The sequence below is a fragment of the Neovison vison genome, chromosome 2, assembly GCF_020171115.1.
Source record: "Neovison vison isolate M4711 chromosome 2, ASM_NN_V1, whole genome shotgun sequence".
Classification (NCBI taxonomy): domain Eukaryota; kingdom Metazoa; phylum Chordata; class Mammalia; order Carnivora; family Mustelidae; genus Neogale; species Neogale vison.
Genome location: NC_058092.1, coordinates 154,306,340 through 154,331,504, shown reverse-complemented (window position 1 = coordinate 154,331,504; position 25,165 = coordinate 154,306,340). Strand labels below are relative to the sequence as shown.

The 25,165-nt window shown below is 47.7% G+C and overlaps 1 protein-coding gene across 4 annotated transcripts in view; it reads right to left on the bottom strand.

Annotated features, from left to right (window-relative positions):
- SIPA1L2 (signal induced proliferation associated 1 like 2) overlaps window positions 1-25,165 on the bottom strand; it is a 212,922-nt gene that overhangs the window by 25,593 nt on the left and 162,164 nt on the right. For all 4 annotated transcript variants that reach the window (XM_044239357.1, XM_044239358.1, XM_044239359.1 and 1 more), the window contains exons 12-18: window positions 16,297-16,554; window positions 14,290-14,373; window positions 12,516-12,616; window positions 12,046-12,149; window positions 9,746-10,134; window positions 3,039-3,263; window positions 3-153 (exon numbers count right to left, since the gene is read on the bottom strand). In XM_044239357.1, the coding sequence (XP_044095292.1) occupies window positions 3-153; window positions 3,039-3,263; window positions 9,746-10,134; window positions 12,046-12,149; window positions 12,516-12,616; window positions 14,290-14,373; window positions 16,297-16,554 (1,312 nt within the window). The remainder of the gene's footprint in view (window positions 1-2; window positions 154-3,038; window positions 3,264-9,745; window positions 10,135-12,045; window positions 12,150-12,515; window positions 12,617-14,289; window positions 14,374-16,296; window positions 16,555-25,165) is intronic.

The following is a 25,165-nucleotide window of genomic DNA, read 5'->3' as shown; positions in this document are numbered from 1 at the left end:
ACCTTTCTTCTTCCCTCCTCCGCGAGGGGACTGTCAGGAAGCATCAGTTTCAGGAAGTCTTCCTTGGACAGCACGTGCTGCGTTTCTGAAGCAGCCTCCCCCACCACGGTCTGCCGAGCCGCTGTGGACAAGAGATCCATCTCGCCATACAGCCTGTGGAAACAAACCAGAGGGGAAATTAAGAGCAGGGTCAGCCTCCCTGTCGAGTGCCTGAAGCCTGAAGGATTGAAATCCACTATCCCGACAACCGCGGACTCCCGCGCGTGGAGCTTAATTATTAAGTCGGTTCATGGTCGCCTCCTCTGCGCCAGACCCCCACGTCATTTTCCATCTGTGAAAGGAACTCAACTGCAAAGTCAGAGTTCTGAATAATTCAGAACGAGATCAGATCCCCGAAGCTCTGGATGGGGAGAAAAATAGAGCTCATTTTTTTTTTTTTTTAAAGGCCATGTCAGAAAACACATTTTCAATAATTCATCAGAGATGATCATATGTCCTTTACAGGCACACTTCCTGTGTTTCTTAGAAACTGGAGAGAGGCTCTCTCTTGTGGCTGGACAGCCACACCCCCACATCTCACCCTGGCAACACGGAGAGAGGCACCCGAGGGAGCCTGAAGTTTAAGAGTCATCGATTCGGGCGTGTGCCAAGCATGTTTTATTATCAGCGATTCCGCAAAGCCGTTTGGGTAAGCAAGCAGCTGTCTCCTTTAATTATCAGGATATAAAGATGTATTTACAGACAACAAAAGACTGTCTCAGAGAATTACTGTTTTCAGCTCTTTTCCAGGGAGAAAACCAGGGAGTCATCTTTAACAGGTTTGCTCTGGACATGCAGTCTGAGCAAGCAGACATTCCTGGGGACACCGGGAATCGCTGGTGGCTGGACCGTGGGCAGAGGTGAGAGCCGTCCTTGCTGCACGACCTGCAAGGTTAGGCTCCAGGAGTCTGAGGTTCAGGGCCGCGGGCGCCGTCACCTTCACTGAGATGGCTCTACTGCAGAAGCGGGGCTGTCGTGTCACAGGGCAAGAGCTCACTGGGAAATGACCGCGGTAAGAAACTGACATGAACATGCTCAAGATGAACAACGGTCATCTGGAAGTCTCTGCGGCTGCTGCTTTGTTTCTGGGATGGGCCAGGTTCAATCAGTGAGGGTTCCACAGTATGGTTTTAAAGGGATAACTGGGAACTTCCGAATTCCATGGAACTTCCGGAGGGCATAACCTGTTTTCTATTTTGTGTACGAGACAGTGATATTCTGTAATCCTGGGGTACAAACACACTAAACGTGGCTGATCCCTTTCCGAGCATCATTCCGTGATCTGGTGGGACACGGCATTTTCAGTCTGCAGGGGTGAGAGATTCATCACTTCCACATTAAATCGAGTGTTTCCTTGTTTTAGGAGCCCTTGACTTAGCTGGTTGGGGTCGGGGGGTGCCTAACCCCTGCCTCCAACAGGATGGGTACAGCCCGCCACACTGAGACCTGGCTGGGACAGTGCCCTCGTGTGATGCCCTGACACCCACATCCGCAGACCCCTTCCTCACAATGCCCTTGAGGTTGCCCTTCTCTGACTGAAAGTGCCATCAACCCGTGTGTTAAAACACACAAACTCTGGGGGGGTTCTGGAGAGAAGAACATCCACACAGGCACCTGTCGCCCTTTCCCGACTCTTCGAGAGCCCTCCCCTCCGACAGAGCTTCTGCACAGAACTTAAAAGGCCTGGGATGTATTAAAGAGGCAGAAATACCAATGTTATCATTAGGGATTTGCATTTATGGTAAAAAAATGTGGTTATCACCACAAAATTCCTTTCTGAATAACTCATCTGCAACTACTGACATGATGGTTTGCGTGTGTGTGTGTGTTTTAACAAAAAGTTTGTTCAGTTTCAGCACTAAAATGATTTTTAATTGAGAAAGCAGTGTCAGGTTCTCCCTATTTAAGAAGTGGGATCATTCTTCAATGGACAAAGTGATACTAATTTACCAACCAAGCTTAAAATCTAGAGGAGCTCTCTGAAAATCACTGCAGCCCCCAGGGCACCCTCCAGGCATCCTGGTGCTGATGGGACATGGGAACACAGCTAAACACGGGGACCTCACAATCTGGTGCGTGGGAGGTTTTTTTTTTTTTTTTTTCTTAAGAAGGCTGTCCTTTTAAAAATAAGCCAGCGAATAGAGAAATAGCTCTGACCAGCCTTGCTTTGCATCCTTGAAGTGTGATTTCTTTACCTGTCTCTTCAAAGAGACAGCAGCATAATTTCCACATGTCCTGTCAAGCGGATTATCAGTGTTTGTTTTTTTTTTTGTTGTTGTTGTTTTGTTTTTCTTTTTTCAAACAGGTACATAACATCCCTCCCTGCCTGTCCCCATAAAACCTAACAACTGAAAGGGAAGCCAAAGTCATGTTAAAATTATTAGGTAAACTACATTTCCTTTGATGATGTCACTTACACAACAAATTTAAGAAACACACTCATGGAGGGGCACCTCGGTGGCTCAGTATGTTAAAGCCTCTGCCTTCGGCTTTGGTCAAGATCCCAGGGTCCTGGGATCGAGCCCCGCATCGGGCTCTCTGCTCAGCAGCGAGCTTGCTTCCCTCTCTCTCTCTGCCTGCCTCTCTGCCTACTTGTGATCTCTGTCTGTCAAATAAATAAATAAAATCTTAAAAAAAAAAACACACACACACACTCATGAACTCTGCGGGAATTCAAATTGTCCTTGAACTTGTTTATTTAGAGACGGGCTCTAGGGTCACACCATCAACAGCACATTACCGTGAGTCTTCTACTGCAGGCAGCTTTTTGGAAATAAGAATAAAGAACAGGGATTTCTTTTGTGTTTATATGCAAATGTCAAGGAAAGAGAAGACTCTCAAAGAGAAACATAAATGTGAACATTTAAGAAGTTTTCCAGAGATGTTTCCGGATGACTCCTTTTAGAAAATATACTTCTGTGGAGGGGGGCAAACACATGTGCTTAGTCGATCCCCACAACGCGGGAGGTTGCCTAGGGCTGAGCCGCCGTCTGCCTTACCCCTGACACTCAGCCACTTCAGGCTCCTCAGGCGGCGGGCTGCCCTCCGACTTCTTCCAGCCGATGACGTACTTGCTCACTGGCCCTTGCCTATGGTAGGGCTTGGACAAGGACCCGGGGACCTGCTGGGCGCTGCTGTGAGACACGATGTAGACTTTGGATGTATCCAGAGACCCACTGCTCTTAGAGCAGTGAGCTGAGGGGCTTCCTGAATGGTGTGAACCACTGAGGAGAAAAACAGACAAAAGCTGTCATAGAACCAGATTCCGGCAGTGCTGACATGCTTCCGGATTCGGGGGCATGGCATGTTACCCCTGGGGGAGTGTGGCAGACCCAGCCGTCCTTCCTCCAGGGGCCAAGGATGCCCATGTGTAAGCTGTATGCCTGTGGCTGGAAGCATGTTAAAAACAATTGGAGGAGGGAGCCTGCTTCCCCCTCTCTCTCTGCCTGCCTCTCTGCCTACTTGTGATCTCTCTGTTGAATAAATAAATAAAATCTTAAAAAAAACAAAAAACAATTGGAAGAAAATCAGAGAGAAACACAAGTAACATATTTATACTGATGCTTCAAAAGGTGGGAAACCCCAAAGAAGGTCCTTAATCTCAGTGGCTGCCAGGAAAATGCCAACACAAAGCGCAACAGAGTACCATGGCACACTGGCCACACGGGCAAACATGGGACCATCGGACAGTGAGTGTCCAGTGTTGGCCGGGCTGGGGAGCCATGGGTGCCGTCCCAGCACTGGTAGGAGTGAAAAGCATGTCAGACAGTCTGGAAGGCAGGCGGGGCGTGACCTGCGAAGGCGTGCGGGGCACGGCGTGTGACCCAGCAATTCTGCTCCTCAGTGGACACCACAGAGAGACCCTGCATGGGTGCGACTGGAAAAAGGCAGCAGTGCGGACAGGAGGACTGATCGTAGTAGGTCCCCAACGGCGCCACCTCGATCATCAGTAGCCAACTAGACGGTCAATCATTAAACAAGAACGGATAAAGGGGATGCACCATGAATAATGAACCAAGTCCACCAACAACTCGGGTGAACCTCACAGACACCGTGCAGTGAAAGAAGCAAGTCATGAAGAATGCATCAAGTGTGATTCCATTTTTAAAGGAAGTTTATAAACAGGAAAAATGGCGTTGGTCAGAAACACAACATATTCGGTTAGTAAAACAACGAGGTGATGTGAGGGGAGAAAGGATCAGGAAAGCGAGTTCGTGGCTATGGAAGAAGAAGGGAAGGGGCTGTGGGTGTGCAGGACACAGGGATCTTTTGACAGAGAAATGCCAATTCTGCATCTGGTGGCAGTGTGCGTGTTTCCCATATGACCACACACTATAACGGCCACAAAATAAAATTTAAGTGATGCAAACCCTAAAACAAAACAACACAAAATTTTTAAAGTCAGTGATTAAACTAAGGCCAGAAGGACTCCCCACTGACTGCATAACCACATGCAGAAATATAAAAGCCTAAAGACCTTTTTTACTTCAGGAAGACTGACAATAGAATGTCTTATAAAAAATGAGCAAGAATAGAGATCAGGGGATTACTTTACAAACACGAAAAAATGTAAATGTTTAAATTAGGGTAGGCCTCCTGGTAGGATGAACTATAGCCTTATTCCGGAACCCCTGAGAAGCACCTACCTTCCTGAAAACCTACATAATCAAGCAAGTATCCTTCGACGCAGGCAGTAGGGAAAAAAAAAAAAAAAAAGTCCAAAATTAAGAATGACTATTAAAATGGACTTGTTAGAAACGTTCAAAAGGAAACAGGGTAACAAAATAAACCAACTCATTTTTGAGGGTTTACATAGCTGGAGACGCTGCGGTAAATGGAAAAATTAAACAAATGAACAAAACAAATAAAGCAACTCATTTACAACTACGAAGGTCTGGCATTCCTGCATGGGACTCAAAGCAACTTCAGTTCTGGGCTCTAGACTGCAGACCCTGGGGGGAGACGTCTTCCTGCCTTCCCATGCCCAGGGCCACCCAGGGAAGCAGCAAGGACTAAGGGAGCTAAGGAACTCTTTCCATTTACTGGGTACACACCCGGGAGTCCCCTTCCAAAATGAAAGCTCTACATCCAGGCCATGGGGTCTGAAGGCCCACATGCTGTTCCCGTAAGCTGCTTATTTTTGAAAAACTTCAGATCTGGGGATAAGGTATAAAAACAGTAGCAAAACGCCTATCTATCATTCATCTACAGCCACTAACTGTTAATACCTTGCTACATCCGCATTATTCCTCTGTCTATATATTCTTCTCTGAACCATTTGAGAATCAGTTGCATGCTTCATGACATCATACTCCCGCATTTCAGCGTAAGTCCATAAAAAAGAAGGATATTCTCCTTCTTTTATTCACAGGGTACTGTTATTCACATGTTATTCACATGGTAATAACATGATGATCACACTCAGGGAATCACACATTAATCCTAGAAATACTTATGGCACTAGCTTCTCCATTCAGAGCCCAGTGAAGGATTGTGCGTTGACTTTAGCTACTCAGAAGTATCATGTACCTTGAAGCCTTTGATTATCCCTGAGATGTTTTACCGTTAAAGTTTCAGAGTTCCCCAGGTCTGGGATGGTAAACATGCTGCGTAAGCCACTCACACTCCCTGCTGAAATGACCAAGATGACGTCTCTGGAGGATGTACCGTGAATAAGGACAGCAGTCAGAAACAGTTATGTGCTTTCCCATTCATTTTACAAAAGTTGTTTTGCTAATTCAGACTTGATTAAAATTGTCTTGTACCCCAAGAGTAAAAAATTTAACCTGAAACTCTAAAAAGATCTTGGGGTCATGGGTTTGAGCCCTACACTGGGTATAAAGGTTACTAAAGAAAATAAATAAACTTTTAAACTCCAAGAACAAATTTGCTGGATCGATTTGATGAGCAATAGGGCAGGACTCTAGGCTTAAGAGCAGAAACATCATGATAAAGGTTTCCCCTGAAACGGGTAGATATTCCAGAATGTTGGCAGGAAGCTTTTCATGAATCCTTCCCTTCTAGACTAAAGTTCTTACTTTCCAGTTTCACCCCCAACTTCTGATCACTGCCACTAAAGAAAGGGCATGAATAATAGTAAACAAGAGTTAACATGAGCCCTTCTGTAGGAGAGGCCAGAACATGAAATTATTATTATTTTCTTCACTTGCTTCATTGCACTTTGCAAAACCTTGGTTAGGCTGATACGGTCCTGCTCTGGGTTCTGGGCGCTTACTAAGTGTCCTGCCCTCACAGCAAGGAAAAAAAAAGAGGGAGGGGTTCCTGAACTAAAGGTCTGAGCAGCAGAGACAGCAAGCTGCATCCGGTGCTTGTCCGGCTTTCTGGATGACTCCCGCGTGCCCCTCCACCCACCACAGAAGCTAGTCTTAAAGAGTTTGACGTCCCCCGTATCCCTCGGTCCAGTCCTGGAATCCTACCACATACACAGCTCTGTGCATGCTTTCCTCTCAGATGGCCGCTGGGGAGCACGGCATGGGCTCTGGGACTGGTAGGGCTGATGGTACCAGAGCAGGCCATGCAGTGATCTGCACTCCTGAAAATTAGACCCGGGACCTGTGGTTCCCACGTGCCTCCCACTTCTCCAGAGAAACCCCCCAGCGGGTTTGTGAACTCAGTCAGTAAGCATTTACCAAGCACGCTGCCCTGTACGCCCTCCATCGTGTCCCAAGGAGTCCAAGGCCACCATGTGCAGAGAAGCACATACAGTGCACAAGACAGGCCAAGTGCCTCCCAGCCTCCGGGACGCCCCAGGAAGACACCGGGAAGCTACAGCCTTGTGCCGGGAGATGTACAGAAGGCACAAACCATTTCAGCCAGGGGTGAGTGCTAACCAGAAAGGCAGACAGGGGATGGCATATCTAGAGTGTGTGGGGGCGGGAGTGGGACCTCATCCAGGGCGGTCGGCCCTGCAGTCAGCCCCTACAACGAGTTCATTTGCTCCTTCTGCCACCTGGGCTACTCCCAGTCACAAGTGTGGCCTGTGGGCACCAGGCCTCGGCTCCCAGGTAACCACGCCCCAGCCTGAACACAGACAGGAGAGGAGCGCAGGGGGCTGTGGTTTGTCGTCACAGACATGCAGAGACCAGTCGGGGCGCTGGCCCTTCAGGGTCTGGAGAATCTGACAGACGTTTTCAAGAGCAAAATTCCTTTTACCTCAACCTGCAGAGATTTCAAATCTTACTGCAAACATTTTGCATGTAAAGTACGATATATTTAATGCTTCAAGTACTTCAAGATAAAGTATTTTATGCATACATACACATAGTAATCTTTAAAGTTTTTAAATATTTTAAAAAACTTCAAGATACTTTAAGTTTTATTCTCTCTAGTCCTCCTACACAGGTCAGGGGACAGACAGGAGGAAGGATTCAAAGACTCAATTTAATGACTGAATTTCATACTGAGCAAAAGCCTACAGTGTAAGCTGAAATGCGGCTTCAGAGTCCCTGTCCGCTAAGAACCACAAGAAAACCCCAGCCCTGAGGTAAAGGATTCCAGCCCCTCAGCATATATCATCTCCCCAACAGCTGTGCACACATTCAGTTTCAAGTGGTAGAAAAAAGCACAATCAATCAGAAATTCAATCTCCCACTTTTATATAGTTTCTAATAGCGTCACCCATTAATTTAATGAATGGGTAAGGTATTCAAGAAAATCTTCTTCAAATGCCTATAAATATCCCTGCCTCTATTTATAAATGAACATGCCCTCCAAGCAGCTTCCACAGAAATTTCCCATAACAGTGCTACAAAATTCTATTTGCGATGCCCATTACATTTGTCTAACCAGGGATCCTGAAGTCAGCTGTTTTATCAAACCATAGACTCCGAACAAGACATTAGGAGGGTATAACATCCCAAAGGGATTTCTATAGTATGTCCGGTTTCCAAGTGTTCCAGAAGTTGGACAGGAATCATGCAGGTAACCAAAGTCCTTGCCAGTACGTCTGTATTATATAAGTTATTCATCACTAAACGTATTTCCAGTGAAATTATTCAAGAGAACCGGTAAACAGTAGTAAGAACATCTATTTTAGAAAATAATCTCCATATCCTAAGCTCCCCGTGCCCCAACAGGAGACCGAGTGTGGGGGGATCCTTACGATTCCCCTGTCTGGCACCCACTCCCCCTTCTCCTGGTGGAACAACACCCCGATTTTCTTCTGGGGAAGTAGCTGTCTTCACCATCCCTCAGCTGCATGGTACGGGCCCAGCGAGGTGGGGGGACTGCTTTCCTCAGACAGTGGAACCCCCTACCACAGTGGTAAGGCCAAGGGGACATGAGGAGGGAATGTGGAGATGGCGGTGGTGGAGTTTTTGCTGAAACTGGAGAAGGACCACATTTTTTTCCTGTGTACACGGGGGCGTGGGCTCAGGGGGCCTGCAGGTGACATGGCCATCTTGGACCAGGAGGCGCCCCCTGAGACTTCAGGGGCTAACATGTGGAGCTTTAAGATGGGAGCTGACAGTCTTGGGGGGTTATCACATAGCTGCAAGCAGAAGAACCTTGACAGTTCTAGACCTTTCCATCACAGGAGCTAAAGTACTGCCTATGTCGTGTGAAACACTTAGCAGGGAGTTTGACTTGTGACATGAATGCCCTCAAGTGACACAGACAGTCAGTAAGACACCGATGAAGGGGGAGCCACAGGACAAGAAAAGAGCAACAGCAGCAGTGAATATACACGCGCGTGTGCGAGGCTCACAGAAGTGACCTCCCCTGAAGTCCAGGGCAGAGAGCTGAAACGTTCTGCACGTTGGCTTTGAGGACGGGGCTGCGGATCCCTCCTGTCCCTGCCCGCTGGCTGCATAGGGGGTTGCCCCTCGTGGCTTCAAGCCAAGATCCCACGAAGTCCCCACAGGGACTGTGGGAGGAAGGGAGAAGTTCCGGCAGGCAGCAGTGGTCTTGAGAAGGGCTGTGGGGAAAAGCCCGACAGTACCCGGGAGCTGAGTTAGGAAGCCTTGCAGACAAGAAGGGAAATTCTAGGGTGGTCGGTGTGCAGGGGTTAACTTCTGTCCACCACCAACCCTGAACAAATACGGATTTCTGTCTCGTCTCTGACAGCAGAAATCACAAATGATCAAGGGGTTTTAAAACCACTGTACAGACAGACATACATCATGGAAGAGTATAAAACTACTTCGAACTTCATGTTAAACATCTACACTTGGAAAACACTTCCTGTAAATTTAGTCTTTACTAAAAAAAAAAAAAAAAAAAAAAAAAATTGAACTGATGATCTGAACATACTCTCAGACCTTGGGTACCCCCGTTTGGTAAGGGGGCCTTCGGAACACAGAAGTTACGGGCACCGCCCTCATCGGAGGGAGCTACGTGCAGACAACGCGGACCCCCCTTCCCAGGTTACCAGCGCTGCAACCAGAATACTGTCCAGCTTCTGTCCACTTCTCCTACAATCGGTTCCTTGTAGGAACTGATTAAACTGGGAGAGAGAGGTCAGTGGCCTGACTGGAGCACTTCCTACCTGCGTGTAGCTCTCTCTGCGGCTGAATGAGGAAGGCGAGTCACAGCCACCTGCTGTGCAAATCTCCCGATCACACTTCTGATACCAGCACCTCACTAGAAGTCCGGTGGCTGGGCGGCCCGGTGACAGGCTACCTCGCTGTTCCCGTTTCGGGCCCCTCCCCGACCCCCGCGGGACCCGGGGGCACCCCGGGGCACTGACCTGGAATGCGACGAGATCTCACTGAGGTCCCCCAGGCTGCCGTCGGCCGCGCTGCCCGCCGAGATGGCCGGCGCGTAGCTGTGCACCGCGAACATCTTCGCCGGCTCGTCGTCGGGCCCCGGGATGTCGGCGGAGTCGGCCCACTGCTCGGCCCGGCCGTGGATCACTGACCTGCTGCCAGCCAGGTGCACGGGGCCCAGGACGGCGGCGGGCATGCAGGGGGCCGTGTCGATGCCGCTGTCCGTGGAGGCCCCCTTGATGTAGGTCAGCCCCAGCAGCTCCGGGTCCATCAGGTCCCCAGACCCAAAGTGCTTGTCGTCGCTGTTGCTGGACGTGTTACTGGACAGTGTGTTGCTGCTGGAGTGACTGGAGCAACTTTTGTCTCCAATCTTGGGAAGAGGAATGGAAAGGCTTCAGACAGAGCCCCGACCCTGCTTCTTTATGAAGACGGTTAGTCTCACCCAGACCCCCAAAGCTACAGATCAGAGGATCGCACCTGAGCCCTTTCTACTAGCTCTTCAAGGGGAGGCAAGGAGAGAACACACTTAAAAAAAAAAAAATTCTGATTTGATGTAGAAGTCCCAGATTCCTAACTCCTCTCATAATTCATTTAAAGTTAAATAGGAATCTTCTCAAATCTCTGTTCAATTATTTGTGCCTGGAGCATGGAAATATTACCACAGTGTCATAGCCAGAAAATAACCAACACAATCGTACAAACTGAGAAAGCACATGGAAAATTAAATAAAGGGGGGAGAGCAGCTTTTTATCAAGAAAATTCTCCTGGGTCGCCTGGTGGTTCAGTGGTTGAGCCTCTGCCTTTGGCTCGGGTCATGGTCTCAGGGTCCTGGGATCGAGCCCCACATTGGGCTCTCTGCTCAGCAGGGAGCCTGCTTCCCCCCTACCGCCTCTCTGCCTACTTGTGACCTCTGTTTGTCAGATAAACAAATAAAATCTTTAAAAAAATTCTCCTGTGACTAATTACAGTGCCAGCCCTGGGTGTGGACAGAGGACTTGGGTTTGAATCCCAGCAGCACAATATCGTCTTGTCACTTAGCCCTTCCCTCTGCTCCCAGCGTTGAGCTCGGAGGATTAATCTGTGGGCCCAGCAAGATCATACTCTCTAACGTCCTGCAGCCACAAAGTGCATTGTAAGTACAAGCGACTTCTCTGAGAGAGCCCAAGTCACCGGGTGCCCCAGGTGCTAATGAGCAGGGCTCTCTCTGCGGTCCTCGGAAGACAAAAGAAGTCCCCTCTGACGGGTCCCCTACAGACACAGTGGCTCTGCACAGCCTGGGAACCTTGGAAGCCCCAGCAAAGGGTGGGATCGCGAGCACAAGTTGCGCCCTGACCTGCCATCAAGCGCCTCGGCGTTTCTTCTTCACGTCGTCTCCCTGTCAGCTCTACACATGCCCCCTGCCCTTGACCTTCGCAGCATACACGATACTCTCTGGGCCTACTCCCACCCCTGCCTTCCTTTGCTTAACCCAGCGCTGAGACTTGTCAAGGTGGAATTCTAGGGCTGCTGTAAGGCTGACTCAAGACAAGGGCCCCACAGCACGAAGGGGAGGAACGTCACATGTGTTCCCGACTCCCCGGCTGTGGAGCTTGCGAAGGCCTCTTGAAGAAGAGGGGAAAAAGCAACGAAGTTAGGAAATGATAAAATTTCTTCACCTGCAAGTTTTCAAAACTGTTGGCTTGATTGGCAATGACCCACAATTTGTGTTTTCACGTTTGATAGAAAGTTGTGCCTCGTGGAGTGACGGTGGCCTGGGAGGCTGCCCCAGCGGGTGAGGAGTAAATGAGTAACTGATACCCCGTGTGCCAATGACCGAGAGCCATGCGCTGGGCGTGGCTGGAGCGCAGCCTGCGCCTTAGTCAGCAGCTGCCAGCGTTACCGCGGACCATCAGGAACTGGACGGCGAGGAGCCAGCTGCGGGCAGAGCCACTCCAGCCACAAACACACACACAGTGCCTCCCGGTTTCTGGCCAAGCCCACCAGGTAATGCCCACAAGGGAGTGAACCGTTCACAGATTAAAAACAGGACTGTGATTTAGTAACTATTACACTGGGTACCAAGGATCAAAAGGCTGAGGATATAATCTTGGTTTTGCCAATAATTTATGGTGTAACCTTTCTTGGAGGTTCTTTATAAATCGAGGGAAAAAAAAGGAACTTAACGTCTTTCTTTATTTTTACCTCGCCTCTACTGAGAGTCCCTGCCGGAACAGCTCCCGCCGTGTGCTGAGATGGCTCAGTACGGCCAGGCAAGAGGGTAGCCCGCGAAGGGAGGACTTACGTGGGAGAGCTTATTGGGGGAGTCCTTGCAACTGCTGTCCTTCTGCAGGGCTCTTTCTTTATAGGAACTCAGGACTTTGGAGGGCGGGCCATGCCATTTGGTTTCTGTCACATGAAGAAGAGAAGAGCTGAATATCTAATTTGTTGTGTTGACAAAAGAGCAAAGCAAACACAGAAGCTGGACGACAAAATGGTCTGGGGGAAATGAACAGGACTGTGGTTCTGGAACGTTCTGGTCTCACCAGTGGATATCCCCTGAGCGTCCACAAAACAACTCACATAAAGCTCATGTTCCATTTCCGTCGGTACCACCAGTACCGTGACCCACGACCACATCCCCCACGAACTGCACGGGCATTGTGGCAGGATGGTGCTGACCAATGGGACGAGCGCAGGAATGAAGGACAAATGGGAGGAAAGAGGGAGCAGGGCAGAAGGGCTGGGCAGCTGCGGAGCCGCGTGTCTCATTACCCAGGTGCCTGCTTCCGTCCAGGCCGTCCTCTCGCTCCCTGGCTCCTTCACACTCCAAAGGGCCCGCGCCCTGGTGCTCGAGCAGCAGAGGAGAGTGGCATCTGCAAAGAGCACAGAGCTGAGTGGCCTGCTCGCCGGGTGTCCCCTGGGCGCACCCCCCCAAACCCGTGCGTCCCCCGCCCCCTGTGCTGCTCCCGCCAGGCCCGTCCCAGGGAAGCCCCGCAGCAGAGGCTGCTTTTGGCAAACGGAAGGGCCACTGTCTGCCGGCCCAACCCTGCCAGGGAAGCTTCAGCACCTGGAACGAGGGACTCTTGTTTCCCCCCTGGCTCAACAGAGGCACCTGGGTGACAGCCACGTGCAGACACAAAGGGGCTGCCGATCCCAGGAGGCTGGAGAGCTGTCCAGGGTCAGAGGAGCTGTCCTGTCTCCAGGAAGCCAAGGAGGAGCTCACTGCTGTGGTTTCCTTTCATTTTATTTTCTCTTGGGCCCTGATACTTCCTTATGTCCAATTTTTTAAGGAAAAGAAAGTCCATTGATTGGCTTGAGACGACATCTAGGTGGACTCCGTTTTATGAAAACCCCACATGGGACAATACAATCTTAAAAAGGAAAGAAATCCCAGGGAAGTTCTTCCTATCCAAGTGATTCCTATAGGATTCCGTGACAGATCCTTGTTTGCAAAAGAAAGACAGAGACGGTTTTTCCACTGATACAAAAAAAAAAAAAAAAAGAAAAAAATCCCTTCCACTTTCCAAATGCAACTCGACCGAGAAAAACGTCAAGTTCTTTTTAAGAACTCCATCAACTACCTAAGGAAGGGACACACATGTAACTGACTGCAAATATCCACTTCTAAGCCAGACCAGAGGGAAGCGGGATCCAGGAAGAGACGTTTCCCTCCGCACCTGTGAGAGCGGTAACAGAAAGCTGCTGTTCCCGTGGGAGACCCTTCTCGTCTGACCTGGCCATTCTCTCGTCTCCAGACCCAATTAAAAGCAATATAGGGCAATAATGTTGCCAGGAGCACCTTCTCCTCCCAGAAGTCGTGAAGGTTTCTCGTGAGTTGCTGCATCTGTCAGTTCAGCATCTCTGTGTCCCCAAGTGTCCTCAGGCTGTACCTGAGCTGTTGGCTCTTGGACATGACACTCAGGCACACACTCCAAGGGACGGTCCTCAGCTGGATGAATAAGGAACCTTCTGCTGTTCTCAAACAGGAGGCATGAAAAGACGGCCAAATGCTAAACCTGCCTTTTCCGATCTGGGGCCGTGTTTTGGAGAAGATGCACTTCCCAGAGAGGCTGTGAATTTACTCCTCGTCGGCAGTTTTTTTTTTTTTTTTCCAATTTATTTATTTTCAGAAAAACAGTATTCATTATTTTTTCACCACACCCAGTGCTCCATGCAAGCTGTGCCCTCTATAATACCCACCACCTGGTACCCCAACCTCCCACCCCCCCGCCTCGTCGGCAGTTTAAGCGAAGGGACAACTCCCAAGGGCTACTGACTGTAGAGTCCCCAAATCCTTCATTTTTCAGAAAGACTTTCCTTATTCACATGAAAAAAAACAGGCAGGCTCCGAAAACAGACAAACAAGCTCTACGTGCATAGGAACAATGAGCTTTCTGGCCTGGACAGGGACTTCTTAAAATCCTGTCTGCCATTTTTCCATCCCCCAAATGGCTTCGTATACAGCAAGCACACAGTAAATGCTTCTGTGCGAGCCCCTGACTGGGTCCCTCCCAGGGGCCAGCAACAAGGGAGGACTGAACAGTACCCGTCATACGCCGCTTGTGGTCTCCAGGGTCCGCTGCTGCCAGGCCCGGGGTCGCTGGAGGAGGACTGGTTGCTGGGCGAACTTCTGAAATGGTGACTAGAATCATTAACAGGGTAGCAACATATCTGCGGGGTGTCCACGTGGGGACCCGGCCCGTCCCTCTTGACTAATAAACTCATTTGACAGCAACAAAGGAAAGGAAGAAAGAAATACACATCGCAGAATGAAACGGAATGCACTTTGGACCGACAGACCAAGAACGGGAGATGCCAGAGACAGCGGGTGGCTCACGGTTGGCAGCTTATTAAAGGAAAGGGAAGGGGCAGGAATAAGCCGTCACTCTCTGGAGATTTAAAGCTCCGTGATGACTCCAGTGAAATATGGAAGAACCACGATAGAACCCACCGGAATCCAGAATTATGAAAACGTTACTATTACTTGCTCAATGAAAACTTAACGCAAGGCATGTTTTCGTCTTGTATTTAAAACCCGTGCAGAGACAGAACTCTAAATTTGTCAAAACCATTTATTTTCACACATTCATTGGATGCAATCCTATTTATTTCAGACACACAGAAATAAGTAATACTCACGAGAACCCATTTGATAAAGACGGGCTTGCCAAGTTTCCATTTTGCTGCTAGAACCCTCCAGGTCTTTTTTTTTATCCCCCCTATAATTCACTAAATTTTACTTTACTAAGGGAGGCTCTGCGGACCCCGCAGACCCCTCCTGTGAGCTACCTATGTGCGCTTCTTTGAATATGGGGAGTTTATAAACTCAGCGGACCTCTGGGAAAGGAGACCCAGAGCCAAGATGATTTAATGTCAAGTTAAAGGAATGCCGTTTCTGCATTTGACCTGTCAAGAACAGACTGGAGAAAGCAGAGAAAGACCTCACGTTTTAATCTTACTGTTGGTAATCCTATACAGCCCTACTATGTGCCACGAATGGTTCCAGAAGCAGTTTGCAAATACTGAGTCCACTTTCGTAAATGCTCTGCAGAGGTCTCTACTCTAAGCTTATTTTTCAGATGAGGAAATCAGAGGGGGAGAGAGCGTGAGTAATAGCCACGGTGAGCAGCCACCGGGTCAGCAGCCTGGCCCAGCACCCATGTTGCCAACGCTTTAGGAGACCAGAGCCTGGCAAACCAGTTTCCGGAAACTCACCACGTCTCCATGGCCCATAAGTTACAAAAAAGCGAAAAAAAAAAAGCAGCTGCAATTAACAAGACAAATTTACCATTTCGTTCACTTAAAACTACCTACTGTGAATTACGCCCCCCAAATTCTCACCAGCTTCTAATGCCACACATGCACTTTTAAACAAGAGCATGTTCTCATTGAAAAATTAATTTTAGGGGCGTCTGGGTGGCTCAGTCAGTTGAGTGTCCGACTCTCGGTTTCGGCTCAGGTCATGGTCTCAGGGTTGTGAGGTTGAGCCCCACGTGGGCTCCCTGCTCAGTGGGGAGTCTGCTTGAAGATTCTCTCCCTCTGCCCCTCTCCTTACTCTCTCTCTCTCTAAAATAAATAAATAAATCTTAAAAAAAAAGAAAAATTAATTTTAAACTTCACTTGGTTTGCTTAAAATAAGAAAAAAAAAGCATGGAAATGCTAATGATCTTGGGACCTCTTAAAATACTATACACATCAGGATAATGGGGTTTGGTCACTGATTCTGCAGTTTTATTTATACTCAAAACCGCTTGCCCTTATCTAAGAAGAATCCCTTCTCGGGTGTCTTGTCCTGGTGTAGGGAGCAGGGTGACCGGGAGGACCAGGAGAGGGAAAGGCGCGGCCCCGGTGGGCCGGGCTGGGGCAGCCCCGTTGGGTGAGGTATGAGACGGATCCCAAGCACGAGCACATCTGGGGCCTGCCCTGCCGCCTCTCCTGCCAGCTGGTGCAGAACAAGTGAACTCGGAAACAAGCCAAGAAAGGAGGTCCTCCCTGTAATGTCAAGTTCAAGCCCCAGAGTTTCGCAAGGGCGGTCCCGGAGGAAAGGCCTTACCTCGTGCCATCCGGCAGCTTCCGGTCGAAGGAGGTGCTCCGAGGGATGGCAGCCTGGGCCTGCTGGAGCAGCTGCTGGCACGGCAGTCGGTCGGGCGTGCCGGGCACGGGGGAGGCCCGGGCCAGGGGCTGCAGGGCCGGGGTGGGCACACGGTGCCACGTGGTGTTCCTCCGGAAGGGCGTCTTGTACTCGCACGGGGTGCCCTCACTGTCCAGTTTGTACTCCACCATGGGGATATGGCAGAGCTCAGAACACCCTCTGTTGGGCGGAGAAGAGCAGGTGGGTAGGGGGGCTCGGTGCTGAGCCATCGGCGCAGCTGCTCAGGGCTTCCAGACCACGGAGGAGAGCCAGGGACCCCCAGGAGCATCCCTCGCTTATGGGGACTCTGTCTATGACCCAGCAGGAACCAGCAGCATCCAGGATCAGGCTTATGGCTCTGGTAAATGACAAGCTATTGCTTTAGGCATCGCGTGCATATATCCTATCTCTCTGGGTCGTCTGCAAACTTCTTACACCCAAATACCTTTTAACCAAGTTGCATACATGGAAATCACACACACTGAACACAGGGCAATGAACAAATTTCAACAGATTAAAAATGCCTCCCATACGATCTGAACAGATTCGAAAGAAGGACAGTTATAGAACTAGGAATTACGTCACAGGTCACCTTTTCTACGGAGTCTGAGAAAAGTGAGAAACAAAAGCAGTAAACACCGTCACAGTCAAGGGGAAAGCAGAGCGCCCATCTGGTCAAAGTGGGGTTCTTAGCTGCCGTGGTCCCTCTCTTGAACTAGAGTTCCAGTCCCCCAAATGGGACGTGCTGGAGCACACTCTCATGTGCTTTGGGGAGCAGTCAGGAACGGGAGACTGGTCAGCCTCACACTATGATTTAAGCCAGACCTCTCTCAAGTTTCTCATTAGTTACACAGTACAAATAGCACTATTAGCTTGACCAAAGGGAGCCTGGGACACCACCTGGCACAGTACGGCAAGCGCACGGAAGCCTGGGTAAGTTCAAGTCTGAGCACCAGGGCATATCACCCTGGTTACCATGTTGATTGAGGGGTGTCTCTCCCCGGATGTTCCAGAGTCAACACAGAAGCTTGCTCATACTCTCCCCCAGAGAAATCCACTAGGAGAAGGTGTGGTTCTTTAAAAAAGAGACTTCCATTCTCAAGATGGTAGAGGGACATTTCAGCCTCTTTTCCAAATCATGTAAGAATGAGGAGAACAAGAAACAGAAACAAAGCTGACCATCTACCAAACTCGAGACAGCTGGAATTCTAAACCATGGCAATCACAGGGAGAAGGGAAATGGAACAGTGCTGATGGTTCAGCAGAGCAGAGGAAGGCCAAACCCAAGAGTGACGTAGAGGGAGACAAAGAAAGATGTGACTATTCCCCTTACACAACCCCTGAAAGGGGCAAAGGGACAGGAAGTGCCAGGCACTGCAGGAGGTGAAAGTGAGAGAGAAGGTTTCCTAGGAGGGGCTGATTTAGAAAAGAGAGAACAAAGGAAAGGTTGAGCATTACATGGCAGGGGTTAGTCAGGCAATAACCACCCCTACCTCTAGGGGGCAGGAGCAACGTTGTGGGGAACTCTGCCTGAAGGATTGGGGCTCCAACAGAGGAGAGCATGGCTGAAAACAAAAGGTCAAGTGAAAGTCTCACTGGAAAATGAGACCCACAGTCCTCTCCCCTTCCTCCAAACCCAGCTTCAGAATGCTGATCAGCCTACAAAAGGCCAAGGAGGATCTTCTAGCAAAAAGACAATGAGTTGTAATTAGATGTAAGCCACCCGATCACCCTGCAGTGAGGCTCACTGACCAACCATAAAGAACTTTTGAAATTTAAAAACATGATAGCTAAAATTCAAAAATAAAAAAAAAAGTTTACTAAGACCAAGGTAAACTGAAGACCTCTCTAAAACGGTTACAAGCACGCAAGCATGTGAAAATTAAAGTTGGATCCAAGAAGCCTGATGTCTCGACAGAGATACCAGAAAGAGAAGAGGGGGGGAAAGGTGGGGAGGAAATGATTAAGAAACATTACAACACAATTTCCAGAACTAAAAGATACATAAAACCAGATTAAAAGGTTCAGAGTACCCAGGGTGATGAGTAAAGGAAGGTCTATGTCAAGGGAGACATACATACATATGTAGGATGGAATGAAACTTCTGGAGGCCATGGATACACTTATGGCATTGATTAGGGTGATGGTTCCAAGGTTGTATACTTATCTCCAAACTCACTAATCTGTGTGCATTAGATGTATACAGCCTCGTGACATCAGTCATACCTCAATAAGGTCTTTTCCAGACATCATGTGGAACTTGAACTCTTGAGTTACAGAGGATATCCTGAGTTTCTGGGGGGACAGGAGGTATGGAAGGTACAGCAGTATTGGATGAAAGTTACTTCTCACCCATCAAAACAACAGTCCTTGGAAAAACAGGTAGGAATACAACAGTGACCTGATTTTTGGCTCGGGAAACCAAATGGATGGTTGGTGCTACCCTCTGAGTTTAGAGGGGGACTGAATAAACCATCTGAAGGAGAAACTCCTGCCTGTTTTATTAAACTTTACTTCATCTTTTATTTTAACTTTCCTTCCTTCAAACCAAAATTATCTCTAACCTAGGCAAGTTTAAATTACCCTGGATCTCCTCAACACATTAGTTAAACGACTGGTCAATTTGATAAGCCCAGATTTACACTGGATTGCATGGCTATTATTATCATCATTATTTCATGAAACTCCAAGACTCTACAACGTTTACTCATGGACTTGTACTATTTCCCAGTGTTTTTCTCTTTAACTAGGTGACACATCCCCTGGGACTACTGATTCATCCAGAGACCAACAACCTAATTAGAAATCATGAGGTGGGATATGGCAGTCATATCAAAATATCAAGAAAACCTACTCTTGTCTTCCAGCCTATAGGGTGCTCTAAGCAAGTCAATGGGTAGTGAGGTGAACCCCGGGCTTTGGTTTCAAAGCCTGCAGGGGCCCGGAGAGTAGAGTACCCGTCAGGGAATCAAAGTGAGGGGTTTTGAAGTTATATTTGAATGAAAGGAATAGGAACCTTGGATCCTGTAGACCAACGTGTATCTCCAGAGCCTGTTTGGGTTTGGGCTAGGCTTAAAAGGAAGAAAAAGCAAAGAGAAGACAGACGGCTGAGGCATGTGAAATATTTCATTCATGCTCCTCTATTGTAGCCTTTCCTAAGACATGGTAATTTAGCTCGAATCTTGGAGGAAAAACATTATATAAATGCATAATCATGACTGATATTTTAGAAGGGTGCTGACACAAACGTGTGCGAACACGCGCTTGACGGGAGATTCCGGGTCGAATTATTTCATTTCCAACCTTTTGGACAAAGTCATATGTAAATGATCTTCTTAATACTAAAAACTGGGGCTCTTATGCCTGAATAAAGAATAGCTCTTTTCGAAAGAATGGCTTTATTTGGAAAATCAAAATAAATTTTGTGAGTATGGGACACTTTTATAGCAACTACTCTTACAAGCTAGGTTTCGGCTTTATTTCTAGGACTAAACCATCAAATAAATGCCACTAATTTTATGGGGCAACATACCATCAAACCCAGTCAAACACAGCTCTGTTCTAAGAAATGTCTGGAAGGACACGGGTAGAAAATTCAGCCAATTTTTAGGGAACTGGGAAGAGGTCTAAAATAAGAGTTGTCACTTAGCCGACAGCTCCCTGTTACAGGGAGTGTGAGAGAAACTCCTCACCCTTTACACCTGTCCCTGTCCCCGCACACACTCCTCTTGTCTTTGTGCCTAGTTCTAGTGAAGGATGCCAGGTGAGATCTCCCTGCTCCTCTGAAGCATCACGCCCTGAAAGGGCACCCAGCAAGGATTCCTGCACTAGGTCAAGACCAACGGAAACCCAAATGGACCAAATGCAAAAAGACCTAGCACAAAAAGATGACCCCCCACCACCCCAAAGTGAGCTGCTAATCTTGTGTGTAACTGAAACAGGTTTTATTTTTTATTTATTTATTTATTTCTAAAAAAAGACAAGCCTTTAGCTTCTTGCATTGTAATACAAATTCAGACCTCACGAAGAAATGCCCTCGGCTTCCTGTGGACATACACCAAATCAAGCCCATGGAAGTCAACTGCATTTTTAGCTTCTGGTTGTTTGCCAAACAAAGACACTGGAAGACATTAGAGAGGGCCGTGGGGGTCACTTACATGTGAGCATATTGATTTCCTCTTTGGTCAGTAACAAATGTGCACGTCACCTACTTATGCTTCTAATTAACATGCCAGGTAGACATCCATGTGCACTCCGCTTCAGGGTTAAATATACACATACTTGTTAATGCTGCTTGTCTAGCCAGGAACTTCTCTGGGTTTAATAGTATTATTACTATTAGTAACAGTATTATTACTATTAGTACTATTACTATTAGTAATAGTATTAAAACTATTATCACTATTACTATTAGTAATAGTATTATTACTATTACTGTAGTATTAGAAGGAAGGCAAAAACATTCTCTGGACCGAAGTGGTCATAAAATGTGAGCTCACTGAGCCAGCGGTACACAAAACTGTGAAACTGACGATCAGTTGGCATCATTGGAGCCCTCGAAGCATCTTATGTTTTACTGCTTTACTCTGCAAAACACAGCTCCTTCTGAACTTAGCACAACGGGCTTTCTGCAATGGCTTATTTCCTGGACCAAGGACACTCATGAGGGTCCTTGTAAGCACACTGACCAGCGCTCTCCCTGTGTCCTGCAGTCTGAAGGGGCTTCTCCCTGGCAGGGTCCTAGGGCGGCAGCTGCTACTGCTTCCTGGGCTCTGGGCATGGCCGGTTGGGGGAGGGGTGCCGGCTCAAGGGTCACAGTTACAGGTACTTGCCTACACAGTCAAGCACTGCACTTACCCATCCCTTACAGAGAGACACCCTGCCAAGTCCCCAACCGGCATGCGCCCCGTAGACCAACTTCTTTCAACTGACCCTTCTACTTTCCTGGAAGAACCCCCTTAGCCGTCAGTCATTTGGGCATCTGAAGGCAGAATCACCGCTGGGCTGTGGCCTCAGTTCTGAAGGCTCACTGCCACCTTTGAGCTTGGCCGTCGGGGCCATCCTGGATAGCTCACCTAGATGGGCCACGGCACACTCTCCTCTACTCATTCCTAGCAGGATCCTCCCCCAGGAATCACGCTGTTCTCCATTAAAGACAGAGTTGGGGCTCTTGACTTAAAACCCAGAGCTATAAGGGCAGTTGGTTAAGCAGTTGCCTTTGGCTGAGGTCACGATCCAATGGTCCTGGGATCGAGACCTATATTGGGTTCCCTGCTCAGTGGGGAGCCTGCTTCTCCCGCTCCCTCTGCCCCTGCTTGTGTTCCTGCTCCCGCTGTGTTTCTCTCTCTCAAATAATAAAATCTTAAATCTTAAAAAATCTTATAAAATCTTAAAAAACAAAACAAAACACAAAAAAACCCAGAGCTGTCAAGGTGTGAGAAATAGCACTGTCCTTTGGACCCATGTTAAATCACAGGCAGCGTGCAAGCTTTCACAAGTGCCGGCTTCACAGGAAAGAAGTCAGTCAAAGAGATGCTACTCTTTTTTTCCCTTTTATAAAACAGAAGGAGCTAGTATTAAATAGCAAAATGTGCATCAATGTTCATGAAAGTTCTTCCCAGAAAATACGTAGGTGTGTAGAACTACAGAATGGCAAAGTTTATAAGATAATCAGAGTTGTAGAAAATTGTACAGCTGTAAAATTCCCTTTGTGTACCTTCTCCTACAGAACAGCTCATCGTTAGCCTGTTACTTTATTCTTTGCTTCTTCTACTAAAGCAGGACACATGCCACTTCACAACTCAGAGGGGGAAAGAGTTCTATGGGAGGATAACCAGGGAGAATACTTTTGAAGAGATGCAACATGAAATCAAAAACCTAGAAAACCAAGAAGATTGAAAGAAACAAGGAGAGGGGGAGAAGGGAAGGAAAAAGGCAGTTGGATAAGTTAGCTGGATCTCCAGTGGGCAGACCAGGGACCAAGCAACCAGGACTCAATCACATGATTGTAACTTGCATTTGCTGCACTCTGAAACTGCATCAGAGAACCTTTAACTGAACCCCATAATCAATCAAAAAGCTTTACAACATACTGTCGTGCTATCCTTGACTTCCAGTCTGCCACTGACCTTGTATGGCATGGCCCCATTTTCCATACACACCACAGCATTTCAATGTCACAAAAATGTCTGAGGGGGTCAAAAGGAAATTTCCCACGTTCTGAAGAAGGCTCAGACAGGTTGGAAAGTCAATACAACCCATCGGGGACAGGTTCACAGCTGGAACCCACACTCCTAGCTCAGTGGTCTTTCTAAGACATCTGCTGTCTCCTTAGAAAACTATCAACGAATCAGTAATGTGGCCCACATCATGTCATTGTTTCCATGAGGAGCTAAGAGGCTCTTTGGGAACAAAGGCAGATAGATCCCCTCAAATGAACTACCTGCTTCTTTTCTGTTATGCGCTTTGTAAAAAAACCTTTTTATAGCCCTAGGGATTGAAGCAATCACTGATATTTTAATCATTTTAATGTCTGTTATGCTAATAGCCTGCTAATAGCTAAGAGACTCTTTCCAAATCATCCAACAAGGTGACAGGGGCAATTGATGCTCATTCACTTACATCAAAAACTCTTTCTTTCTGTTGCATAAAAAAATCAAAAGCTTCCAACAGGGAGATAACCACATAGCATAACTTACTGTAAGGGTTAGGACAGTGTCATATAGAAATAGGCACTACATGAAATATTAATGCAATTTTCTACGTATTTCCTTAATTTATATCCAGATAGAGAGACAGTGAGATGGTACCTAGAAAAAGACACATCTAGACCATAAGCCCACATGGCCAAGCCCTTTGAATAAAGGTCTTGAATCGAAAAGGTGTGTGTCATACAGAATAGGAAGAAAGGCCATCCGGTGCTAAATGATCCATCTGCCTGCCCCACTCCCCTTCCTCGCCAGCCATAGTGGCAATGAGTCTTGACCTACTACACACACAGCACGGCATCCAACTTAAACCACGGGCTCAGGAAGTTCTTCGGGAAGCCAACCTCCTCTTTTTTTTTTTTTTCCTTAGAAAGCTGGAGACCAGGAATAACATTTTCCTGCATTACATCCTTCACAGTTAAATGCAGAAGGTTCTCAGTAGCTGTTTGATGCCTGGTTTTAGATGAATGGATTTCGTGAAAGAGAACACCCACGACTGCCCGTTACCCGAGCGGGGAACACTGGTCATGCACGCCCCTGTCAGCTGCCTAACGAACGCTCACGCTCACCGTCCCCCTCTGTGCTCCTGTGTCAACGTCAGGGGCATTACAACATTTCAGAACTGCCAAAAAGGCAGGAGCACCATAATGTCGATGACTGACTGGAGAGGGTGGAGGATTTCCTGCACTGAGATTCTCAGTATCAAGTAAGAAACTGTGGCCATAGTTTGAGAAATCCATTTTTGAGTGCGAAGACCTGTACTTTAGAATGCCAAGTAGACCATGCAAGAGCCCAGGGAAGTAAAGATCATGTCTGTCCCCCGCATGTGCATAGCCTCAGGGCCCCACACAGTTAGGGCACAAACCAGTTAGGGGTTAATGAAAAGACTAAATGAGTAAACACAAGGCCACCACCTTTTTGTTCCCTCTATAATGCAACGTTCTTACTTCAAAGAGGAAGGGAAAAATCTGAACTTGACACTGGAGGGACAGGGCAGAGATGCCAAACATTTCACAATTCACACCGACGGTCATTCCTGGAGGGTACCCCTAAAACAATACCATATGCCTGGAGGGCTCAGTCAGTTAAGCATCTGCCTTTGGTTCAGGTCGTGATCTGGAGGGTCCTGGGATCTAGCCCCGTGACAGGTTCCCCGCTCCGTGGGAAGCTCATTTCTCCTTCTGCCTCTGCCTCTGCCCTGTGCACATGCTCTTTCTCACTATCTCTCTTTCTCTCTCAAATAAGTAAAATCTTTAAAAAAAAGACAATACAAATGTAACTGATTTTTAAAATCCACATAAAGCAGTTGGAACTCTAAAAATCTCACTTAGGTCAAGATCTCAACTCACCATCTACTTTAGATCTCTCTCTCTCTCTTTCTCCGACCTGCTAATTTGATGAAATTGAGTTTCCCTTCCTTGTTCAGTTTCTGGAACAAGGTGTGTGTACTTCAAGGCGTGGAACGATCTAGCAACCAGCAGCAAAGGAGAACAACCTGAAGCTTTGCTCTACAGAATGAGCTTAAAGTAAATTTATAAAATGGGCATAAAGCTTCCGTGGAATGACGAAAGAACAATTAAAGCTCTAGACGACAGGAGATGATTTCCACTGTTTTGCATTATATAGAAAAATATGTCTGGGACAGTATGTCAACAAAGTATGAAACATTACATGAAATACAGGTGCCACAGCAAGGAATTTCATCTCCACATTTCTTGGACCTATTTACTGTTATCACTCACATTGTATAACAACTCATGCGTAATTCTGATGAGTTGTTATTCCCTTTATATCAGCCTTTTTAAATGGATGTGCTTGCCTTCAGATGACATTGATAGAGTGTCAGTCACCTTTGGAGACTGGGAGCTGGGGCAGTGGGATCCCTTGTAGACGGGAGGAAGAGCTTAATGAAGCCTCTTCCGCCAAGTCCTCTTTATCTTTGCCACAGAGATGTCTGCTTGGGAAATGCCCTCCTCCCTTTAAAACCTCATTTCCATTTGAAGAGCACTATTCCCCAACTGCCTCTTGCCACTCATTCCCTGTCCCTGCGAATCCTGCTCCAGGTCCACCCCCAGCAAGATATC